This window comes from Macrobrachium nipponense, chromosome 3, assembly GCF_015104395.2.
Source record: "Macrobrachium nipponense isolate FS-2020 chromosome 3, ASM1510439v2, whole genome shotgun sequence".
In the NCBI taxonomy this organism is placed as follows: Eukaryota; Metazoa; Arthropoda; class Malacostraca; order Decapoda; family Palaemonidae; genus Macrobrachium; species Macrobrachium nipponense.
Genome location: NC_087202.1, coordinates 133,927,364 through 133,952,363, shown reverse-complemented (window position 1 = coordinate 133,952,363; position 25,000 = coordinate 133,927,364). Strand labels below are relative to the sequence as shown.

At 38.3% G+C, this 25,000-nt stretch overlaps 1 protein-coding gene across 6 annotated transcripts in view; it reads left to right on the top strand.

Annotated features, from left to right (window-relative positions):
* The window catches only part of LOC135222068 (high affinity copper uptake protein 1-like), a 467,399-nt gene that overhangs the window by 163,188 nt on the left and 279,211 nt on the right, over nucleotides 1-25,000 (top strand). The window contains exon 1 of one of the 6 annotated variants that reach the window (XM_064260222.1): nucleotides 13,876-14,031. The exons of 3 other annotated variants lie outside the window; for them this stretch is intronic. In XM_064260222.1, coding sequence (XP_064116292.1) covers nucleotides 14,002-14,031 — 30 coding nt within the window. In that variant the 5' untranslated portion in view covers nucleotides 13,876-14,001. Of the gene's footprint in view, nucleotides 1-13,875; nucleotides 14,040-25,000 lie in introns of those variants that run through there. 2 more of the 6 variants (XM_064260230.1, XM_064260227.1) reach the window with 2 other exon arrangements.

Here is a 25,000-nt window from a genome sequence, read left to right as displayed (position 1 = left end):
ACAGACAATCAGGAAAATGCTATTAACAGATAGAAGTCACGAGTCATTTGGGAACTGACCGGCGGACTGAGAAAAGGTCCTGGTCTGGTCTATCAATCAATTATTAGAGCTCAATGTTGTCATTTGTTTCGTCAGGCGAAAGCGACGCCCATCGTGAGGTTGGGGGCTAATGACAGCGACCCTTCACTAATCTTCTCACTGCTGTGACTTAGCAAAGGAAAACGGGTCGCTTTCAGTGAGGAAAAACCAATATCTTTAAATTCTTCTAAAACCCAAAGCCACACGTACTACATCCAAACTATAGGGCGATAATAAACTTTGTCGCGCTCAATAAGGTAATGACAGACACCGAACGTCTGTGATGAAGCAAAAGAAAAACCAAACAAAAGACAGTAGGGACGGGAACGAGACAAGAAAGTCCAGTGGCGGAGAGGGGAAGGGACCTTGTCAAGCATAGAAGGGAAGACAGTGTCTGTGTAAAAGTCTAAGGGATTATTACGCCACGAAACACCTCAGATCGATACTATTCACCAAGGTTTGGGGTGACTCATCTACAGCTTGAAACTTCCATTTCATGTTAGACCTACAGATTCATATACATTTATTCATTATACAAATGACTAGTCAGACAGCTGTTTGCCATTTGAATTTAGAAAGATTTTAAGATAAACAGTCTTATTTTAAAACGAAATCTCTCTCTCTCTCTCTCTCTCTCAACGTACGCACACTTGCTTGTATCTAATAAAACATTTGATAGTCCACAAGAAAGGCCAAGATGAACTACTGCTGATTCGAATTTCAGTCGGCTACTAATCTCTAAAGCCGATGATTTTTTTCTCGGTAACCGCGAGTGTAATAATCTCTGAACTTAGGTGAACTTCCCAGAACTGCCTTCGATTACTTCTGCTTTCGTCTCCGGAAAGGTCGGTCGGCGAGCTGAAAATCGCCCAGAGCTAAGCATCCGTGATGACGCATGCATAACGGATTACAGCACTGAGAATATGCAATGACAGCCAACCCCAGAGACGACCAAACGTGAACAATAACAACAACAATAAGAGCCAAGTTAGCCTGGGTGGAGGCAGCCTACTTCCGTCGGTGTTGCCGTCGCGATGGTCAGCGCAATTAGAAATGCCTAGGGATTTTTCGCCGTACATTAACGACGTCTAGATCGTATGGTTTGGTGCCAGTTTTCGTATCAGATAACCTACTGATGAACATTTATTTGTTCATGATGGATCTTCTGAAGCAACTGACTTTTACGTAGTCCGCATTAAATCTGAAAAATGCCTTCCTGTTCCAGCGCCATCGCTAATCCAGCTGATATATCCGGAATGCAAGGGTACATACTCACCTGAATATCCAAGGTCAGATATCGTCACCTGTTTCGTTGAAGGGTGAAGAGTTTGTGTCTCCCTTGCGTTTGATGCGCTGTATAGGTAGCATTGGGAAAAAGATTCGAGATTGAACTTATAACTGAAACAAAGGTGCTACCACAGACTGGAACTTCCTATGAAATGAATGTACAAAATTGTGCTCCTTCTCTTATGAGGACGATTTATCTAAGAAGCTCTCTTAACTGCCAAAGAGATATGTATTTAATTGGCCTTCTCAAGTAAGTTAGTAACAATATTTCAATAAGACATTATCCACGTGCTTGTCCCCAGGCATCAGTTTGTGTTGCAATTAGCAATTAGAGAGAGGCGAGAGAGAGAGAGAGAGAGAGAGAGAGAGAGAGATGTAAAAGAATTTGAAAGCAGCAGCACGGCATTCGCATCTTAGACACGATCTCTGCCATTAAATATGTGCAAGTAACATCACGCTGAATGATGTACAACCGGAAGTGGTCTTTCCATCACCGAGCGACCTCACCAATGAATGCCTGTCATTACAATGACACCGCACACCTACCTACATCTTCGAGAGTCACAAACACGAAGAAAATCAATATAGCACTTACCCGTATACTCAGTACTAAATTAATATTTTATCTGTTACTGATGCAATGACAGATTCCAGGAATGGGGAACGCTGACACAGGGAGAATTCCGAAGTTCGGGAGTACAGGGAAGCAAGCGAGAGATCATTGTACTAAAAAACTTGAGATGGTTTACCTTCAAGAGGAAATCAGTTCATAGCTTGACTTCATATAGCTATGACTACCTTTCGTGCAATCTGCTTTCTCGTGGCGGCTGATGTGCAGGAATAACAACAGCACTTATTAGCTTGAGAGAAAGTTTAGAATTTCATACTGCTGGGAGATCTCTCAAATACTATTAATGGTGATGTATGTAGAGTGGTCTAGTGTTTTGTAAGCAGTGGGAGAATATTTAGTGTAATGTTATGATGACAACCAGGAACGAGCGAAGGGTGTTTCGTCTTTTGTTCCAGGGTTTCAGTCGTGTAAGTTTAAAGGTCTTGTTGCCTTCCAGGACTGCGATTGGAAGGGGTCACTCAATTTAGAATATAAAAACCTGTCATATTGTGAACTTCAGCTCGTGGGTAAAATGCTAGACATAACAAGATTATGCCAAATGAAGAAAGCACCAACTGAGAAGAATGAATAAAGGAAGTTGGAAGGGTGTTTTTGAACCAGATGACATCCTCGAGAGGAGATTTGAGATTCATGTACAGAGCTAGAGATGTGTTAATCCTACAGTAAGCATAGGCCCAACCAATCTAGGAAATGACTAGAAATTGTAGTAATATCTGAAACAGGTCAAGTAAAGCGTGACGTGACGACTTGGTTTCGGAGATCAAATTCGGAAGAGTAGAAAACAGAGTATTAGCCCGCTGAGGGAAGATGGACTTCCAGACTCTCGGGTACTTGTGAAAGAAGGGAAGTAAAAAGACTTGTTCCATCGAGAAATGGAAGAGTAATGGGAGACTATTACTGCTTTCATGAGTGTCCACCCTCTAACTAAAGAACCAAAGATAGTCATTGGATTCTTAGAGAGAAGAGAAAGAAGGAGAGAGAGAGAGAGAGAGAGAGAGAGAGAGAGAGAGAGAGAGCAGTCCAGTATCCAGGAATTTCCGTGGATGAGAGAGGTAAACGAACAATTCACTTTTGGTTAGGCGCGTAACACTCTTCAAGAATGTCTAGTAGATTAACCGAATTCTAGAGAGGTTTGCTTTGCGTGCGCTAAACTTCAAACGGAATTCAGAGCACAGCTCAAAAGGAGATTAGTATTTCTCCATATTTTAGAACCTTCTCCAGATATTTCGAGCGTGACATTACTTTGTGATTCGTTAGACGATAATTTAACAAAGAATTGAACTACCTTATGATACCCATAAGAGACATATGCTGACTTATTTGATGCAAAATGCCTTCTTTTCGTCTTTTGCAGCGAATGTTTCAGTACTTAAGTTCGTCCACATTACTGCAAAAAATGACACACATCACCAAATGACTTTTCGGGAGTTCTAACCAACCATTGCTTCATACGATTATCCAGTTTAGGAAAAAGGTTCGTCCTGCACTTACAGTCCTTGATTTGTTTTCAACCTGTATGCGATATATAACAGACAAATTGCAACAGTGTGTTCATAACAAGTTTCATTGTATTGTGGGACGTAGCCTTAACATATATTGCTTCCATATATAGTTTTCCATGTATTCGATTTTGTGTTTATATGTTTTTGTACGAGAGAGAGAGAGAGAGAGAGAGAGAGAGAGAGAGAGAGAGAGAGAGAGAGAGAGAGAGAGAGAGAGAGCTTTCTCAGGGGCATCATCTTAAACGAAATAATGGACAGAAAAGCGGTAATAAATCATTATGATTTATTTTTATATAATTAAAACAAATTGCTTAAAAAACGTGAAGTAAGATAAATTCCCCTGTAGTTCCCATGTTGTACGTGGAAGAAGCAAATTAATGTATGTCTTACCCGAAACAGATATCCATAAAAACTCGAGTCCACAGATTGCACAAAGATGCACCAACTTTGCAACAACTCAATATAAAAAAATGACAGTTCACAAAACACCGGGAAACTAATTAGGTAGGTGAAGTGACACACGTATGGAACATCAACAACGGGAGAGTGAAAATTCTGGAGATATAATCTCTATAGTCTAGATCTACGTGTAACCTCTTCAAATGGTTAATGGTAAAACACCAGTTTAATCCAGAATCTCCGCTGATGAACAAATTCTAAGAGGTAGCCGTTTGGTCTGACAAAGATTGCATTTCACTTTTCCAAACAGTGTTCCCTTGAATACAACCACTTCCATAGGGAGGCCAATGCCGTCAGTGCACCTCATGCGATGTGCTGTAGGCATGACTTAAGGTTGTTCATTGTCGCGTCTCTTCAGTCCATAGCTACAACCCCTTTCATTTCCTTTACTGTACCTTCGTTCATATTCTCTTACTTCCGTCTTACTTTCCACCCTCTCCTACTGCTTTGAGGTTTTCCTCTTCTTAAACCTTCAAACCTCCTTATTGTCAACTTCCGTTTCAGCGCTCAATGACCACATAGGTCCCAGCCTTTGGCCTCGATTCTATATATTCTGTTCTTAAATGCAGCGGCGTCCTCATCAGCCATCAGGTGACAGACCACCTACAACCACACCTCATCACGCATTGATTTCGCAACCTCATAACCACGACCCTCTAACAACGGACAAGTACAAATTCACACACTCATCAAGAAATGGGGCTTCGGACCCCCATGCAAGGCTCGGAAAGGTTACGATCAATAACGTTACCCGAGCAGATGTACAGCGTTACGTCTACTTCACGGGCTTATCATTCGTTTCAGACCCTCCTGAGATCGAGAACTCAGCCCTTCGTGACCAAAAGAAAACCTTGCCAAAAGGGATTGCCAGTGTCTGTGCCAAACGAATGAAGCATTCGTTCAGTCTGAGTACCCGACTCGATTACCGAGGCCTTCCAAAATCATAGATAAATAATGTCACCTAACTCCAAGGACATTCGAGAGTGATTTAAATAAAGCGAAAATCTCCCCCCTCAGCCCCCACCCCCCCCCCCCCCCCAACGTTCAGCATCATAACCGTTCAGTTTATTACACATTGCAAATGGAGAATGAATAAGCGTTGTCAGCAAGGAAGTGTGTCATGAACACATTCGATCCCCGAAAAGGTCAGATCGAGGTTGATTCACCTCTGAATCATCGACATCCCAGAATGCTACATGATGCGGGCTGCTTAAATTATCAATTGCTAATTGATCCGCCCACTACAGCAGTCGTATATACAGCATCATGCTTTTCGTTAACATCACGGCATCGGCGATGTGCCTTTATTATTGAACAACATTTTCATAGCAATTTCATATCTGTCAGTTTGAACGCTCTTGGTGCTACTCTCTCACTGATAAGGCAAAGAAGAGGCACAAAAGAGCAATAACATGCCAATTTATTTTTTTTATAAAAGCGAAAACCTTATGTAAAAGTAACAATACGGCTGTCAAAACGAAGAAGTAATGGTAAATAAATCAAAAGTGCAAGGAGAAAAAAGTCCGCCAATTAGAGGTAGTAAGGGAAGCAATCGATAGACTGATTACTCCGGATTATCTGTTACCAAACATTCAACACCGGAAGCGAAAGTCGAGCTGGTATCACTTGGTGGCAAGGCAGGAGGAGGGTGGGTCTTCATTTCTAAAATGCTTTCAAGATCAAAACACACACACACACACACACAATATTTCATCCAACTAAGTATCTTGTGCTGTGCATCATAAAACTGAGGCGCCGTCGCAAAGACAAAGCCTCACCCCTGACTTGAACCTTAATTTTTTTTTTTTTTTACTTCAAATGTAAAATAAATAAACACAATCAAAGGCGAACAAGGACGAGCGGAGAAGCCTTTTCAGTGACAAATTATTTATCATTCGTTGAACAACAGAGGCCGAGAGTTTGAAATAATCAATCTATCAGTCAATAATTCTCCTGAAGAACAAGCTGAATATACGAGTAGAAATGCCCCTTGTGAGAATGCAAACAAACTTCATTTCGAAATGCAGGAGGGAAATTTGGATAGAAGAACAAATTATAGAAATAAGGCCAAGCGCTGGGACCTAAAAGGTCATTCAGCGCTGTACAGGAAATTGAGAGTAAAGAGGATTGAAAGGCGTAACGGAGGAAAAACACTCAGTTGCACTAGGACTCCATTTTTATTGGAGGGCGGGAAGTAAGACGGAATAAATAGAATATGAACAGAGGTACGGCAAAAGGAATGAAAGGGGTTGCAGTTCGGGACCGAAGGGACGCTGCAAAGAATCTTAAGTAAGCCCGCAGTGCACCGGGAAATGCAAATTGGAAGCATGGCCGATGGAAAATACGAATGACAGAAATCATATATCAAACGATACAAAAAAAAAAAAAAAAAAAAAAAAAAAAAAAAAATACGACACGCGGCCCATTTGGGTCACCCGACGCTCATAAATTTTTGTAAATTCTCTTGTAGGTGTTTATCAAAATGACCCCAGTTTCTGAAATAGTGCTGACAGTTAACCACTTGATGAATGACGCTAATGCACGAGATCTTCCTCGGCGATGTTAAACGAAAGCTGTGCGCAAACAACTGAACAGTAATAGCACCCTCATTCATCATGCAAACCGAACACTTACTATATTCTCGCCGTTTTTGTCCGCGTATCAATTTGAATTGTCACGGTGTTTTCGGGATCACGTGACTTGGGAGATCGTATATGTTGTTATTAAATAAAACTTGATGCATGCGTAGCCCATTGTCTATCGAGGTCTTTCTGCTCACTCATTCGTTATACAAAACGTGATGAACGTCATGGTCATTTGGCATCATGAAATGGTGACAATTTGTTGTGATGTGCCTGAGGTTTAAGAAGTGAAGAAGAAGAAGGAGAGGAACATTGAATTCGTTTGAGACTCAAGAGAAATGTGAACAAGACAACTGTCTATCGAATAAGCATAAATAAGCGAATTAATCTGTATATTGTTGAGCAAAACAGAGAGAGAGAGAGAGGCACTGACAGCCTTTCCCGGCGCAATTTCCATTCATCCCAGCATGAGCAAACTATACAACTCGGCATGCAACGCTATCCAGCCCGAAGTATCGACATTCTATAAATGGTCTCTAAATATTGCCAAAGCAATCGGTCTCATTCATTCGCCACCATTACGTCAAGGCCGATCTGTTATTGGGTCGCGTATGTATGTGAACGTTTTGACCCAGATAAATACGGAGGAAAATTCGTTCTGGCGAATATTATGCCGTCCATGCCTCCGCAAGTGCGAAATTGCTTGGGAGTTCGTTTTCGTGCGACGAGGATTCTGGTAGGGTTGGCCGCAATTGGCTTGGATAACCGGTGCTGCTGTCGGTTTAAAACAAATGAGTTTCGGGTTAGACATCTTGGGTAGTACAGGGCGAGATTGAAATTGAATATCGTCAAATACTCCACACATGTTCAGCATTATTATTCCTGCAATTGTTTTTAGCACAATAGTGAAGGGAAAAGGAATAACAATGTCACTAATAATTAGTCGTAGGTGCCAACCTCACACAAACATGATTTTGGTATTAAAATATATCACGCATGAATCCGTACTTCAATATAGCAGTCACAAAGATAAGATAGCGTACTCCAGTTTACATGTAAGATTAACAATGTCCAATGATGTTGGTCATTTTCCCAGGTTCTTATAAAATGAATTTTGCAACCGAACGCTGTTATAAGTAATATAACACACTTCTTGATTAAATCTAGGACGCAGACGTTCAATATTTTGTTATCGGAGGCGTTATCTAATTACTGCAAGGTTAAACAAAGCGGTAATCCGATTGAAATTGGGAAGGAAGTGGAGATCTGGCATAATCACAGGAAAGTACTAGCAAACAGTGCAGCGCTCCAAAGTACCTGCAGGTAACCAAGGAATGCAATCATCGGGTGCATGCAACATCGAACGATCAACTTTGTGACTAATGGCGATACCTACGTTAGAATGACATTTAACTCTTGATAGTTTATTTCCCGATAATCATTAGAGAATGAAATCCTTCCTTTTGTAGCTTTACACGAGACATTACCGTCGAGTTCTTCTCGTCATATTTCTGAGGTGTTCTGTTAATTAACAAAGTCTCAACTGGCAGGTGGGGGAGGCGCACCAATCATTTCGTCAAGAGGGTTAATTAAGAGAAATTCTTCATCGCTTTTTGTTCGCTAATATGAATCATAAAAGAAAAGATACCGAATAAAAAATTGGAAAAAGATCTATATGCATTAATATTCATAGAAGAAAAGATACTGAATTAGAAATTAGAACAAAATTAAATTCCTTATGTGAGCATAACCATATGATGCGATTAAAAATATGATTGTAAGCTAATTCACTGCATGAGAACACCGCTCATTGCTTCGGTTTGAAATGGAATTACGTTTGGTACAGTTAGACCATAAACAACCTCTTGTACCAACAACAAATAAATAACATAAATGCAGTGTTTTTTTTTAACAAAAGTAACCACGCTTTAGTCTCAAACCAGCTCTTAAAAACGATGAAAACCTCATATTTTGCAAGCACAATTACCAGTATTACTCCTTTAACCAAGTATTTTGAACAATTAAGCCCATAAAAGATAATTTCCCACGAACTTCTCCATTTTTATTCATCCCAGACTCTTCAGAACCCATCACTTAAGCCTTTTTTTCTTCGCGTTAATCCTTGCATTCAGATTACCTACTGTGCATTTCAGGGCCGCGTCTGATTGATTTTCATCGATAAATTCTCACCAAAGCATCGGATATGGATCGTATTTTAGAAATAGCTATTTGAAGCCACGGCCAAATCGGCAAAAATAGGCAGAGATGTCTAATGTTGAAATTGAAGGTACTTATCAGAGTAAATCAAAGAAATTTAAAGGGAAACTCACCTAAATTTAGTAAGCACCCAGAGAGTGGCTAGTTGTGACGTCAACTATGACATCAGATGTCATAGCAGGGTACTCAGTAGTATGATAATGATAGTAGAAATACAAATATTTGACCCTCTTGTACAATAAGCAATACCTTGAAAATTGAAAGAATGAATAATATCAAATCCATAGGAAAATAAATAGATAGATAAAACTGGGAATACATAGACTTACTGATAAACACTCTCCAACTCTACAACAAACATTAGTGTCAGTTTCAGATAAATGGATCACGCGTATGGAAGCAACAAAACTGACACAGGGGCACACGAGAGAAATAATGATGAGGGCATAGTGTGCTATACCGAGCACTGTGGACTTATTATGGGACTGATCATGCTTTAAGGAAGTTAAGGTTAGAACACTTGTGTTATGCGACATTCATTTAGCAGGGCCAAGCAGGTATACGTGAAATGGAACTTTTGAGACAATATGAAGTAACAGTAACTCCAGGGTAGTAACAATGATTTTCACAGAGTGTTGCTGTAAGACTTGGTGCACATTTCAAGGTAAAAGAAGCGTGAATTGCGCCATGCAACTGTACTACACAATTAATATTCTCATTCGATGCCCATTCCTTTATTGCAGTACTCTATTGAAAGACAAGACTCATCGTAAAGGAGTGAGAGCGAGAGACTATGTAGGGTAAGTGTTCGAGTGTGTGAAACAATATAAGAATTCCATATACTACTGCCAACATCTGAATCTTCAATCATAAAATGTATGGGCGGGGTGTCTAGTAAAGTGCGTCATACAGGGCCTTCAGTAATGACGTTTTACTGGCCTCTAACTACAAGCCCGCTAGATTTAGGTAAATTTCCCTTTAAATTTCTATGATTTACTCTGATAAGGGCCTTCATTATCAACATTAGGCAATACTGCATGTTTGTGCCAATGACGCTTTGGCTTCAAATAGCAATTTCCAAAATACGATCCATATTCGATGCTTTGGTAAGATTTTATCGACGAAAATCAATTAGACACTAAGGCCCTGAAATGCACAGTAGTGCAATCATCTTCCACAAATTGAGAGACTCGCACTCATTTTCTAACACGTAGATCTTGGGATAACACGTTTATACTTGGTTACTTATTTCTTTAGTCTTCCTGATAATAGATTCAGTCCTTCACGTGTCAGCCACACCAGAAACAACCATGTTTTTTCTTCCTCTCTCCTCAACATCACAGCTACTTGGTACCTGTAGTTTGCAACAGAAGTACAAACTCCATCCCTGCAGTCGTTTGACCATTTTCTTAGCACCTATAGTGACAGGACTGCTATTGTTTTCTTTGCCTACGGGTGCAAAAGACTGATTGAGTCTGGCTCCGCCAAGGGTTACACAACCCTCAATTAAGCCCCCATCTGCCTGGAAAGTGCAGTACAATAGTATTCGAAGGCTGAAGAGACCAAGCTGTGTAATTTGTTGTACAGTTGTAGCGGTCTGCCATACTTTTAAGATTAAGCTTCGTTGTACATAGACTTACCTGATGTACAAATTACCACACACGAGAGAGAGAGAGAGAGAGAGAGAGAGAGAGAGGTGTCTTTATCGCATTCACATCGGTAATTATCGTTCCTTTGCAAACCTCCCTTGTGTTTTTGCACTCTGAATGCATTATTAGATTTTATCAGACACTACAATGACTATATTTCAACCAGATTTTCTTTTATATACGGCATTGCGTTATCTTCCGCTTACTTGCGAATTGGGTAGGTAGAGGTCATCATTCTGAAAATAAAATCAGTCGTTTCTTAAAAGGGAAAGGAAGTTCTTCCGCGTATGCAGCACCATAACTTCTGAGAAGATCGGGGACCAGACAGTTCAGGATTTGTTGAGAGGACTTTTGTTGGAGATGAAGAGGCGTCTTGATTTATCAACGGCACAGACAGCAAGAAAGAAGGGTTTTGAACTGGAATGGGGAAACGATTGGAGATTTCGCTAAATGGTTAATACGTTTGCTTTTTGTTTATCTTATTCATAGAATTGAAAGCGTTTATTATAAACTCATAATTTATATAATTTCCTTTTCAGTCATTATCATTATAGCGCTGAATGACCCTGTGGGTACCAGTGCTTGGCTTTATGCCTAAACCACATATTCCAACATGTTTGGAGGGTGGTAGATGACAGAACTGAGGGGGAATCCAAAATGCGCTTTAGGGGCTGACACAGTCTGTGAAAGAAGAAAAGTTTGCACTTAATTTAGCTGACTGGAGAGAGAGAGAGAGAGAGAGAGAGAGAGAGAGAGAGAGAGAGAGAGAGAGAGAGAGAGAGAGAGAGAGAAATTGAAGCCTGAACGTCGGAGGTAGAGTGTTTGCCCATTGAAATGTTTGAGATACGAATTGGCAAGTACCCCAGGGTTGCAAAAAATGCATAGTTCTTGCTGGACTGTATACGATATTGATAGCTCTCGGCCTTTATCCAATTCACGTCCGTAGTTACACCCAGCCAAACGTAAACAAAGGTATTCAATTGGAAACGCTGAGCGTTAGAAAGATTTGCACAGAAGTTACCAAGGAATACCGCCGGTATGAACCTCCTAATGAAGAAAAGAAATTTTCTCCTGCTAAGCAACGCGCTCTCGGAGACAGATCGGTCCGCTAGGATATAGCACCTCTCAGTTAAAATGAATAGGAAAAATGAAGTTGAATAAAGTTTATGCAAGAGCGAGGTTGATCCAGTGTATGCAGTTTGTAGTTTGAGAATGAATTCCACGGTGTTCAATAGGTAGTTGCTCTCTGTTGCCAATTCCCAGTTTCAGAGGTCACTCTGGACTAATCATTCATCAGAAATATTGCAGATAAATAAATACTGATGCTGCCCAGAGTGGATTCAGACCCTGCTGATAAGGATACGGAGAAATCAGTGTTCTTCTCCGAAGCTCTCTCCACGAGAACATTATATATAAACTACATATACACACACATCTATATATATAATATATATATATATATATAGTATATATATATATATATATATTATTATATATATATATATATAGAAAATGTAAGTTTTCTGACTCACGTGTGGATCACACCAAAGTCTTTCAATTGAAAAGCTGTCAATTGAGTTACTGCTGAGTCGGGTAGCAGGGGAAAACCCTCTGGTATGCGAGGCACTTAACCTGCCCAGGTAACGCCTTCGGTATTACAGTGGTACTTCGGCTCCAATTTCTCTTATGGCTTGTAAGGTTTGGTTGGCAGCTGTCTCGTCTTTCAATTGAAAAGACCTGGGATGGTTCCTGATATGAGTCAGAAGTTTATTTCTGTTCCACATGTGATTGTGTGTTGATTATCTCTCTCTCTCTCTCTCTCTCTCTCTGCTCTCTCTCTCTCTCTCTCTCTATGTATATATATTACCGAGGTTCCAACCTCGGTAATCTTAAAAGGGGTTGGTAGCAATGGCGTGCAGCTAGGCACTCTCTCTCTCTCTCTCTCTCTCTCTCTCTCTCTCTCTCTCTCTCTCTCAAACAAAATACCCTCTTCTCTCTTCTCGCTCTCTCTCTCCCTCTCTCTCTCCTCCTCTCTCTCTCTTCTCTAATCCCCTATGGTATTATATTACCGAGGTTCCCCCAACCTCGGTAACCTTAAAATTTCCCTTTAAAAGGGGTTGGTAAGCAAAATGGCGGGGTGGCAGCTAGGCACTCTCTCTCTCTCTCTTCTCTCTCTCCTCTCTCTCTCTCTCTCTCCTCTCTCTCTCTCACAATACCCCTCTCTCTCTCTCTCTCTCTCTCTCAACCCCAATACCCCTCCCTCTCTCTATTACCTAAGGCAATTAAATCAAACTCGTGAACTACAAAAATACATTTATTTAAGAGCAAAGCATTAGGTAAATAAATCAGGTTCTTAACAAAATGATTAAATGAAAGATTGAACTCAGATAGCCCACTCCATCCCTCTTCTACAATAACCAACATTAGTTTAGTCATAAAACTTGGCATAGTCACAGTAGTCTAGTAACACCACGAAACATCAGTTAAGTTCCCATTTCTAAATAAGTCACCATATCAGATCAGTTCCCCTTTGTCTTAGAACCGCCTATAAGAAGACAGAAGAACCTATCGATAAAAAACGATTAAAAAGCAAAACAGAAAGATTAAATGAAATAGAACATCTTTGAAACAATATTCAAAATACAGTCAAACCACACTTTTGGCCAAAGAATAAGTATGCTTACCCATTCAACACAGATTTCACACACTTCACTAAAAATGCTATTGAAGGGGTCATCTTCACTTTTTGCCGACTCTGAAGCGATCTCCCATCTTGGCTAACTTACTTTCTCATTATGTAGGGAAGAAGCTCGCACGCACGGACGAACTAACACACATTGTTCACGCCCAAGAAATAGCCCCAAACCAGATTCATAAAGCATATCTGCATCCACCCGCGCATAGAAACAGGGCATAGTCTGATCTGCTTAGGCAGCGACTTAGACATCATGCCAGCCCAGGAAGATGCGCCAGCACTTCCGAAGCTGAGCTGTCTTATCACTTAGGAGCATTGTTTCCATGGAGAAGCTAAATTGATGATCTCCACATTCTAAAAATGTCACTTCCTATCACACCCTCTCATTCAGAAAGAAAAGACACAAATCGCATTCACAACGGTGACTTAATTATATTGTCTTAATTTTTCCTTATTGCATATATATATATATATATATATATATATATATATATATTATATATATATATATTCTCTCACGACGGATGATGCTTAATTCCGCACTGAATTAGTGGCCTCCGTCCTGAGGCTTAAACAAAGCCTCCTTCATGAGGCACTTATCTAAGAAGAGGCGGCACTCGAAGACGCTTATCGTAATGACAACAGTCTGATAAGCATCATAAAAAGTTTAGCTGACTTTGCTCCGATGCTTCGTCTGCCCCTGATAACAGTTGTCATTCACTGAATACGTCGCTCTCCTCTCTCTCTCTCTCTCTCTCTCTCGGAGGTTTCCACGTCAAGGTCTGCCGCATTTTTTAGTATCTTTGTCAAAGTAGTCTCAGGACAGAAATGTGGAAATCGAACGCATGAAATTTAGTGTAACGCAGCCGTCGTCTCGATTTCAAGGATCTACTGGGAGTTAATGCAACAAAACTCTTCACCGAATAATAATGTAACTATGTATGTGTGTATATATAATATACTATGTGTGTGTGTATAAATTGTAAATTGTATGTATATATATATATATATATGTACATATATATATATATATATATATATATATATATATATATATATATATATATATAATTTATGATAATAATCTCTCTGATTATCAACGGCTTAGAAATAAAGCCGAAACCAGTTAGGACCAACGATCGCATAGAGCAACAGAACGGGCACAGGCATTTAACAAACATGGCTCGGAGGAAAGCTTTTAATTCAAAACTATTCCGGGATCTAACCTACTAAGGAATAAGATCCAATTTTGAAACTTGACATAAGTGAAAAACATAAGTTATGAACACTAACAGTCTCATTCAAAACATTAATGACTGCTTCTTTATATTTTTTTACTGTTAAATAAAGTTTGAATATTTATAGTGTGCGCTTTAAATCGTGACCTGAAAAAGTCACTCTGTGATGAATTTTTTTTTTTTTTTTGTAGCTAAAGATTTAATTCTTTTGAATAACATTTATTTAGAAAATAGCTTGTGTAGTTTGGCTGATGCGGCAGTTAATGAAAGAGTTTATGAGGCGAAGGCCCACCGCTCCCCACTGGGGTGGTGTTTCCTATTGATAGCCGGTTGCAGTGTTGCATTTGGTTTCGTAACATTTATTAACCAATTATAATAATGATTGAAGTAACAGATTCGCTGTGAAAAGAGAACTGCTATTTAAAATCATAAAAAAAGTTTACACGGAGGAAACATTATTTGACCCCTTTCTAGTGACCATTGTATAATCCAAGCTCAGTGGGTCTATTAATATCAATTGAAATAAAACACATTAATATCAATTTAAATAAAAACAAAAATTTAAATCATTATGCAATTAATAATTCCTTTCTTTCGAGCAGGCCTTGAATAAAAAATTCGTCATTAATTTGAAGCAACACTAAACTAACAAATAGATAACTGAACGTAAACTTTAAAATACACTAATTAAATACACTGTAACTTATAACAGCTGACATGATCCATTCATGATTTGAATGATCTTTTTTCCCCTTTTTTTTTGCTTGATAATGAAGCTTTTGAGCTTGGAAATTGTACAATACTCGCAAAACTAAGGACAAGCTGTTGACGGATTAAATTAAAAAGAGGTACGAAATAACCTAACGTTCCACATTAAAGTTGATTTCATCGTCTATGAATAATAGTTTGGCCGAGTGTTTTCGTTTTCGTCGGAAAAAGTATAGGAAGGGAAAACGCAACTTCGTTTCAAAATGTTCTTCGATACAAATATTTGATTCTAATAAAACAAAATTAATAGCAATAAAAATTAAAAGGGTCTCATTGATGAAAAATGAACTTATAAAATGAAATGATAAACTATTAAAAAAAAAAATTAAACTTCAGTCATCAGTCATCAATCACTAGAATACAGTGTAAGAAGAATGAAAAATGCTATTCAAATTATTACAAAACAAACAAAAATGCTTAAATGAGGATGACATTAGTTTCTTACTGCCCCAAAACAGTTATTGTTTTTTATTAGGTGATTTCTGACTTTAAATTGGCTGGCTAGAACAGAAAGCGTTCGCCACTAGGGTTCAGCCGCCATCTTTGGGGTCCTGGGTGTAGGTAGCGCTCCCAGGCTGGCTTCACTTATCGGATCCTATGCCCAATCCGTGGCCCAGTCTACAGTTCTATGTGATCGTTGCTCAGGACCTACGCCCAGTATGTCAATTTCCTGCGGCTTTATATATATATATATATATATATATATATATATATATATATATATATATATATATATGTGTGTGTGTGTGTGTGTGTGTGTGTGTGGTGTATATATATATATATATATAGATTATATATATATATATATATATATACTATATATATATATATATAGAGGGTGGTCCAAAAGTAGGTGGACATGGCAAATTCTGATGGACAGCAGTTTGAGCACCTGGGTTGATAAAACTTCAGTGCTTTTGTAATATTGCGCACAATAAAATCTAATTGTGAATGTAATAATTGTCTTAGCAAATATAATTGTATGTGTCATCTCAAAATAAATGTTATCATTTACTGTCCACCTACTTCTGGACCACCCTGCTTAAATACATACATACAATATATATATAATATATATTATATACATACAATATATATACATATATATATATATATATATATATATATATATATATATATGTATATATATATATATATATATATATATATATAATATATCTTATATACATATATATAACATATTGTAGTCACTGGTGGTAGTCACGATTTGTAGTCATATGCTTGAACGTAGAAAGACGAGTCCAACACTACAACCTGGAGGAACGTTTATCGAGGAACATTTGAGGCGAGCTAAAACGTTCGCTGTTGGGACCAGACAGACGTTCACGTATCGGCAATGACGTAGTGCTTCCCTAAGGGTCAGCCGCCTCTTAGTAGACGTCACATTTGACTGATTGATTTATCGAGTGGCTTGAATGAGTGCCACGTGGCGGGCCCTCGGCGACCGAGCTGTGGAAATTGAACTGCTCTCGTTTCGATCTGTTTTGTTAAAGAAGTCATCCAATTCAGGTCATCATTTTAGTAAGAATAAAAAGAGAAGTCATTCAATTCAAGTAATAATTTTATTATTTAAAAAGTCATTCGATTCAAATAATTAATTTACTATGTTTTAAAGAAGTCATTAAATTAAGTAATCATTTTATTAAAGAAGCAATTGAATTGAAGGAATTATTGTCATAAGGATTCATTCAATTCAAGTAATTGTCCTATTAAAGAATCATTCAATTTCAAGTGATTTTTGTATTAAATAAGTCATTCAATTCAAGTGATTTTTGTATTAAATAAGTCATTCAATTCAAGTGATTATTATTGTATTAAAGAGATCACTCAATTCAAGTAATTATTGTATTAAATAGGTCTATTCAGTCAAGTATTTATCTTATTAAAGTGGAAATTGAATTCAAGAAATAATTTCATCCAAGAAGATTCCATGGGGCCTTCGCCAACCAATGCTCCGGCAATTTATCTGCGAGTGGATGCAAGCAAAAGCATAAAATGTGCTGAGCTATGAAAGTCAGTTTCAATCCAGAACCAACAATGCACAACTGGTGATGCTTCCCAACACTTTCAATGATAGGATTTTTGTTCAATTTGAGAGACAATTTAGATCCAGAATGAACAATGAACAGCTGTTGCTTCTCCTCCATTTATTTAATTGTAAAGCATTTGACACAGAGACAAAACACTCTGCCGGAGTTTTAGCAAATCCACTTGCAGTTCAATGCCTTTCCAAAACTTGAGAACAAATCAAAAGATTTGGGAGAAATCTGACCTACACTGTTGAAGCTCATTATCTCTCCCCGCCAACAGGCGCGGAGACGATATAAGCTATCTTGAACCGTAGGTGAGTATCATGATCATAAGTTTTATTATGAAAAATTGTATCACTGTGTCATAATGTGTGTACTTGAAAAGATATTCAGAGGAACAGCAATTGGCAGAATTAATAGAAGATAAATGACTAGAATGTAGAGCCTACGCATACTCGTTGTTACATTAAATGTCCAGTAATTTCACATTTAAGGTCTTACAATGATATATGTATGTTATTGTGTCGATGGCGAACATATTTTAAAAGCAAAATGTAAAATGTAGAGACAACTGTTTGAAGGATTTTGTTCATTCGAAACTTTATATCTTCCCATCATTTTCCCGTTGCCTCTGCACGAGGCCTTAGGAAGATGTCGCTGTTATTACCCCGGTAACTGTTTTGATAAATAACGTAATTCATCGCTGCTTCTTGCTCCAGGTTTCTTTTCATGAAATTGCGTCATTATCTAAACGTAGCGAGAATTCCGCCAAATCGCCATGAACTATCTTTGGCCTCATTCAGGCTTTGGGGACAACAAATGAACAATGAACACAAGTTCAAACGAGAAACGCATAAAAGGACTCTCGTGAAATATTCATGAAGAAGAAGAAGAAGAAGAAAGAGAGCTTTGCATGTAAGACACGTCACGTAAACGTTCTTCTAAGATCTCCACCTTATAAAAACACGTGAGCAAACACATTCCACAGCGCCAAACACATGCTTTAAAAGATTAGTCGTTTTTTCTACCTTACAAACCCCAGTTATTTTCTTATACTCTAACTGAAGTTGAAGACAGAGCCTTGACAAGAGAGACGTGGAGGAAATTAAACGGAAACAAACGGAAGACTTTCGCAAACCTCCCACTGCAAATACTGCTTCCAACAGGTTAACTCGGTATGACCACCAAAGGGACTTGAAAAGCCCCGAGTGAAATCGCAGGGATTCGGCAATGAAACTAGTCCCTGAATTCGAATGAGATATAAATGGCTCAACCAATTCGCAGATTTTAATAACCCTCCGCTGAAAATCCGGCTAATGAACTATTCACAAAAGGGAGTCAAAAATGATGCGGTATAATTCCGGCTTTAATTACATTTCTGGATTTCTCATTCGTGTCCATCCTGGCGTCACTGACTTTCGAGTGAAAAATCACGTTGCCAGACTCTCTTTTATTGCTTAAGTTTGGTCAGTCATAGTCGTTCCTTATTCACTGAGTTTAACACTACACTTCACTGTACACACGCACACATACGCGCACAACCACACACACTCACGCACACACACATAATATATATATAGTATATTTATCACACACACACACACACACACACACACACACATATATATATATATATATATATATAATATATATATACATAATAAAAGGAGCCCATAAAAATACCAAAATATAGAGCAAATAATATATAGTATTTCTCTCTCTATATTTTGGTGTTTTTATGGGCTCCTTTTATTAGATGGAATTCTGTTATAACGGAACAATTTTTACCAGTCCATTATATATATATATATATATATATATATATATCGTATATATATATATAATATATATAGAACTATATATATAATAAAAGGAGCCATAAAAATACCAAATATAGAGACAAATAATATCTAGTATTTCTCTCTCTATATTTTGGTGTTTTTATGGGCTCCTTTATTAGATGAATTCTGTTATAACGGAACATTTTTACCAGTCATATATATATATATATATATATATATATATATATATATATATATATATATAATCATATATATGAAGATTCTCTCATTAAAAAGAGCCACTTACTCTGTAACCTTCGTGTAGATCACTAAAGAAAAATAAATCGAGATTATTCATTTTTCATATCAATGTGATTGCGAAACAAATGGCGCTCAATACGTCCTCACTAAACCTTTACACTCCTCTTGGATACAGCGAAGATACTTACGCTAAAAAAAAAAAAAAAAAAAAAAAAAAAAAAAAAAAACAGGGTCTGGCATATCATGACGTCATCTCCGCCGGGTAATTAAAGAAATGCACGAGAAATAAGTCAAAATGAGTACGCCATGTAAATCACCGTGGGAAGAAAGGGTTGCGTGTTCAGTAATAAACACCTGTAAAATGTATGCACGTTTATCGACTCTATCCTAAGTATAGGTTTAATAAAATGGTGAAAGCGGCAATTCGATTGATTTTGCGTTCCTTTTGGACGATTGTATACCTATGCTTGTTATTTATTTGACCGTCAGTCTTTTCAATTGGGTAAATGTCATAACTAGATCGTCATACAAGGTTGCTGTGTCACCTGAGAACCAATTTTCCATAATAGAAGAAGCAATGGAGAATGAAATCACTGCGTTTCTTTAGATGTTCCATTTTATTTCGAGAATCCAGTTAAATAAGAAATAACTACGACAACGATTTATTAAACGAACGACTTACCTAAGAAAATGGTGCTTCAGAACACATGATACACAAAGACGGTTTTTATTTGTTACTGATTTCGGTATAATGTGACCACATTTCCAGGACGCAACAATATCGACATCAAATCCAATGAATTTCGCCAATGCAGTTACTTCACCGATGACATCAATCAATCAGTCCTACCAGACTGTGTGGGATGTGTATGAAAATGCACAAAGCAGACAGACCCAATGATGACGGGTGACGAACGTGAAGCATCACAGGGCGGAACGGAACAAAAATAACCTTTAATAGATCATGCATGAGCTTCGAACACTCCATTATGGAACGCTCGATTTGACGGTCTATAACATCAGCTCTTCATTTCCCCCCCAACTTTCCGTTCATCGAGATGGAAGCAGATTACACGGAGGAGGCTTCGCCCTCCCTGTCTGGCTGGCACTTCGCGCGTCGGTCTGCTCGCTCGCTCGCATGCGTGTGTGCGTGCAAAGGCATATATATTTGCTTGTATGTCAACTTTGTATAGACGTACAATTGCGTGTATCCACAAACACACATTTCCATCCAACCACCCACATACACATATATATGTATATGTATATATATATATATATATATATATATATATATATGTATATATATATATATATATATATATATATATATATATGATATATATATATATTATATATATGTAGATGGATTGATAGATACATATGTATGTGTGTGGATGTGTATGTGGGTTTCTGAAGAGACTGGTAGGCAAAACCATCATATGAAAAAGTAGTCACTCTTTTATAAAAAACTATCGAAATTAGTGAAGTATTTCGGTATATATATATATATACTATATATATGTAATATATATATATTTATATATGTATGTATGTATGTATGTATGTATGTATGTATGTATGTATGTATGTGTGTATGTATGAATGTACATACATATTTTCCAATTTTTCCATCCACCCTTCCTGTATTTCAAACCGAAAGAAACCATTATACAAGATGAGAGAGAGAGAGAGAGAGAGAGAGAGAGAGAGAGAGCTTTATTTTGACTGCAAGTACATCGGGGAATAATTTGCCTGGTGCAGCTGTGGAGTCTTTTGATCTGATGTTGAAGGAAGAGCAAAATATTCCTGCTGTCTGCTGATGTCTCCTGTATCGATTCTATTTTTTGTTCATTTGCTCATTTATTTATCAACTTTCCCTGTAACTTGGTTAATGCCCCTCTGTAGTCCTCTTGATAGATAGATAGAATATAGGATTAGGCCAAAGGCCAAGCGCTGGGGCCTATGGGGTCACTCGGCGCTGAAGGGAAATTGACTGCGAAAAGTTTTGAAAGGTGCAACAGGAGGAAAACCTCGAAGCAGTTGCACTACGAAACAGTTGTCAGGAAAGGGTGGAAAGCCAGATGGAAGGAAGAGAATGTGAAGGGAGGTACAGTAAAAGGGGTTGCAGACAGGGACCGAAGGGATCCTGCAAATGCCCTTAAGTAATGCCTACAGTACACCTCGGGGCAGCCCTCTTTGGTTTGTAGTCTGCTGACAGCCTATAAAGGTTTTCAGCAGTTGATTTAAAGAAAGAAAGAAAGAAAGAAAGAAAAAGAAAAGAAGAAAGAGAACAGTTTTAAAACAGTTTCATCCATTTCCAGGTAAACGGATCAAATTCACTTTTCATATCAAGGGCGAAAGAAGTCAAATGAATTTCCAAGTTGGAGCAATTCAACGCTTTCTATCTCTGCGTCACAGTGATTACTAGTGCCGTTAAAATGCCGTCGGAGCTTCGGAATTAAGCAATGGTCTGCTTTCAGACGGAACATTATCCTTTCGTCCTCCGATAAATTCCTAAGCCTCTGATGTATTTAAAAAAACCAACGATAAAATGCCAAGCCTTTGAAAAGTACATTATTATCATTATTATTATTACTAAAGAAACAAATCCACAGCTATATATGCATGTGTACAAATACACTTGAAAATAAATCTACACAGAAATAAATCTAGAAATGAATAGATATGTACAGAAAGCTTTCGGGAATCTGTTCCCTTAGAAAAGGGGAAACGAACTGATTCCCGAAAACTCTGCACAGATCTATTTATTTTTTGAGATTTATAAATAACTGTGGATTTGTTTCTCCATTTCAAGACTCATGTTATTATGAGAAATTTTTTATTATTATTATATTATTAAAGAGACCACAGAATCTCTTGCTCCTGGAGCAGTCCTTAAAATTGAAATGATAGAGGAGTTGGACAGCTAAATTAGAATGATCCGAAGGAATCATAGATAGAACCTGTAGAAGCTCTACAGCGCTACAGCCAAAGGCAACTCAGGAACTACCTTTCTAGAATTATAGTGCCTGTATCTGTTAGTTGTCATTTTAAGTTTCATAAATATAAGAGACTGTTAAAATTGACCGATTTTATCGCTTTTAGTATTAGTAAACTCATATGTAATATTTAAATGCCTGTGGACTATTATTGATGTTACCAATGCCTTGGTAACAGTTTTTTCGGGGGTGGAGGGTGGGACATTCTTCCGTTTTAAACATAAAAGGTTAAGATCTATCATATGTATGACAAAATTCTAGTTCACCTCAACGCCGCCGACCAGGCCCGGGCCCCCTTCTGAATGACACGTACCATAAAAAAAGTGCAGATTCCATAACATGAAAAAAGATTATCTTAATCGATGGAGAAACGATGTCGAAAGGATGTTGTTATTATTATTGTTGTTGTTGTTAACAACAAGGACAACGATTAAAAATGACACTCAAGCACACGGAAGGAAAGCACACGAAAGGAAACATTTTGTTGTTGTTTGAGATGAAGCTGGCCTTATGCCAGCACGGGCTCTTGCTCCTAGAGCAGCCCGTAGGAGGAAACATTGGATGAGTGAATACAAAACGAGACCGGAAAGTCTGGCATGACTTTCTGCTCTGGCCGCAATGATTCCCAATGATCTGAGGTTACCGGTTTCCTCTTTTGACGCGGTGACGAAGCCTCGTTAAAGATCCCCCTTCTTTTGTCTCGCTTTCGTCAGTGGGTGAATCATGAAGCAAATACGCATGCACATGCAGAGAGAGAGAGAGAGAGAGAGAGAGAGCAGAGAGAGAGAGAGAGAGAGAGAGAGAGAGACGAGCAAGAAAAGAAGAGAGAGAGAGAGAGAGAGGTAGGTGGGATGGGGAGGAGGGATATTACTTTCGTCGAAACCGCTGACAGATACTTTCAAATACTTTCTAAGTCTAATTTCAACACAGACTCATCTGGAAACACATCACTCTTATATATATATATATATATATATTATATATATATATAATATATATATATTATATACACACACAAACAAGCAACAGAATTATAATAATTGCCTCATAAAATTTTTGCTTATTGTTAAAGTCATAATTCTCTTCCAATAACGATTAATTATTACGAAGATCCCACTCTGCACTGTGATCAATTGACTTGAGAAAACTACTCAAAAGTAAAACCAAATCTGAATGCCTGTGACAGGCGATAGAGCAGTTAACTTGAGCCGAGACACGGGAAATGAAATATGCGCTCCAAATAGTAAAGTATTGATGTATAGATAAGCAATACGCGGACTAGGGTATGCTGCTTTTTCTACTGAAGACAAATATTGGTTTTCAATGCTGACGACAATATCCTTTCTTTTAAACTAACAGAACGTAAAATCTTTCAAGCGTTAAAAATAAATATGATCGATAAGGATTAATGAAAGGAAATGCAGGAATGTGTTTATATATCCCCTATTGAGTTGATACAGCAATAACAGATATCATCACTAATTACTCCTGTACGATTCGTTACCGAGAGTCGAGCCTCAATATTCCCCGATTGAGAGAGGTGTTGCACCGTAACAATCTGTTTGCCTGTATGATGTCAGCATGCCATTCCCAGGGTAAACACTGAACCCGACCAAGCGTTTTAAATAATCTCCAAAGATTTATTTCATGTCATTCCGTAAGGGAGACGTTATAATTCACGAGTCTTCCTGACTAAATCCCCACTGTCCTCCACCGCCAGCCCTGAGAACTTGGAACGATAAGGAAAACTGTTGCCTGTTAAGCGGGGCGTACTGTTAGGTTTTCACAAGAACATCCGCTCATTCTAAAGCGGTGGCCTCCAGTTCCGCTCTCTGGTTAACCCTTGTTCGTCTCCCTCGCTTCCGCATCCGTCACTTTATTCATGCATCATCATCATCTCTCTCTCTCTCTCTCTCTCTCTCTCTCTCTCTCTCTCTCTCTCTCTCTCTCTCTCGCAAGCTTCAGTCTCAACGATTATGAGCATACTTTTCGTCAAAATCTTGCTGTTTTTTTTTTTCTTTTGCATAAGGTAGACCTTTTGAAATACGACCTTCCATGCATCATATTCGGCTAATAATCCTTCTATTTGTCATTCCATCAAGAACCACTAATGATTTCACCTCGAAATAAAGAAATGCATATTTCACCGATGCTGAACGAACCCACGAGTGCTTCTGACACATTTAATGTGTTTAGATACACGATCTCAGTAATGGCACCTATCACAGTTATCAGCTGACCACCTCATAAATGGAAATCTCTCGGTTCTCCATTCATTACGGGCGAGGCACTCATTACAGCTGGTAGGTGGGTCAAGGGAGATATATGAAGATAAAATCAGCAACTCGAACAGAGTGAGAAAGAGAGCAAACTTCAGTGAGACAATGATGAATGTTGGATGGAGCTCATTCCGTTGACCATCATAGCTTATCAAAATTCCTTATCTCGGCACCGTTAACATTCTTGCCTATGTCAGGTTGACAGGCGAATGAAAATGCATCGAAGCAGCGAGTTCAATTAACACAGATTGAGTGAATCGAGGTCACTCAAACGAGGACTGACTGAATTTTGCAGTCATCCCTCGTTTCAGTCGTGAGGGTGAGTGACCGACGCTTGGCGGCTACTACAGCAGCTAGGGCCAATCGTTCCCGAACTGAAATTGGACCATTACTATGTTCACCCACTGACGTTTTCGAATGACTTCTCTAGAAAGCGGATGAATTAAGTCGATAAAAAGTCCACGACACCGGAATATTCAAAGGTAATTCTACTTCAGGAGATCATGACCCTCATATTGAA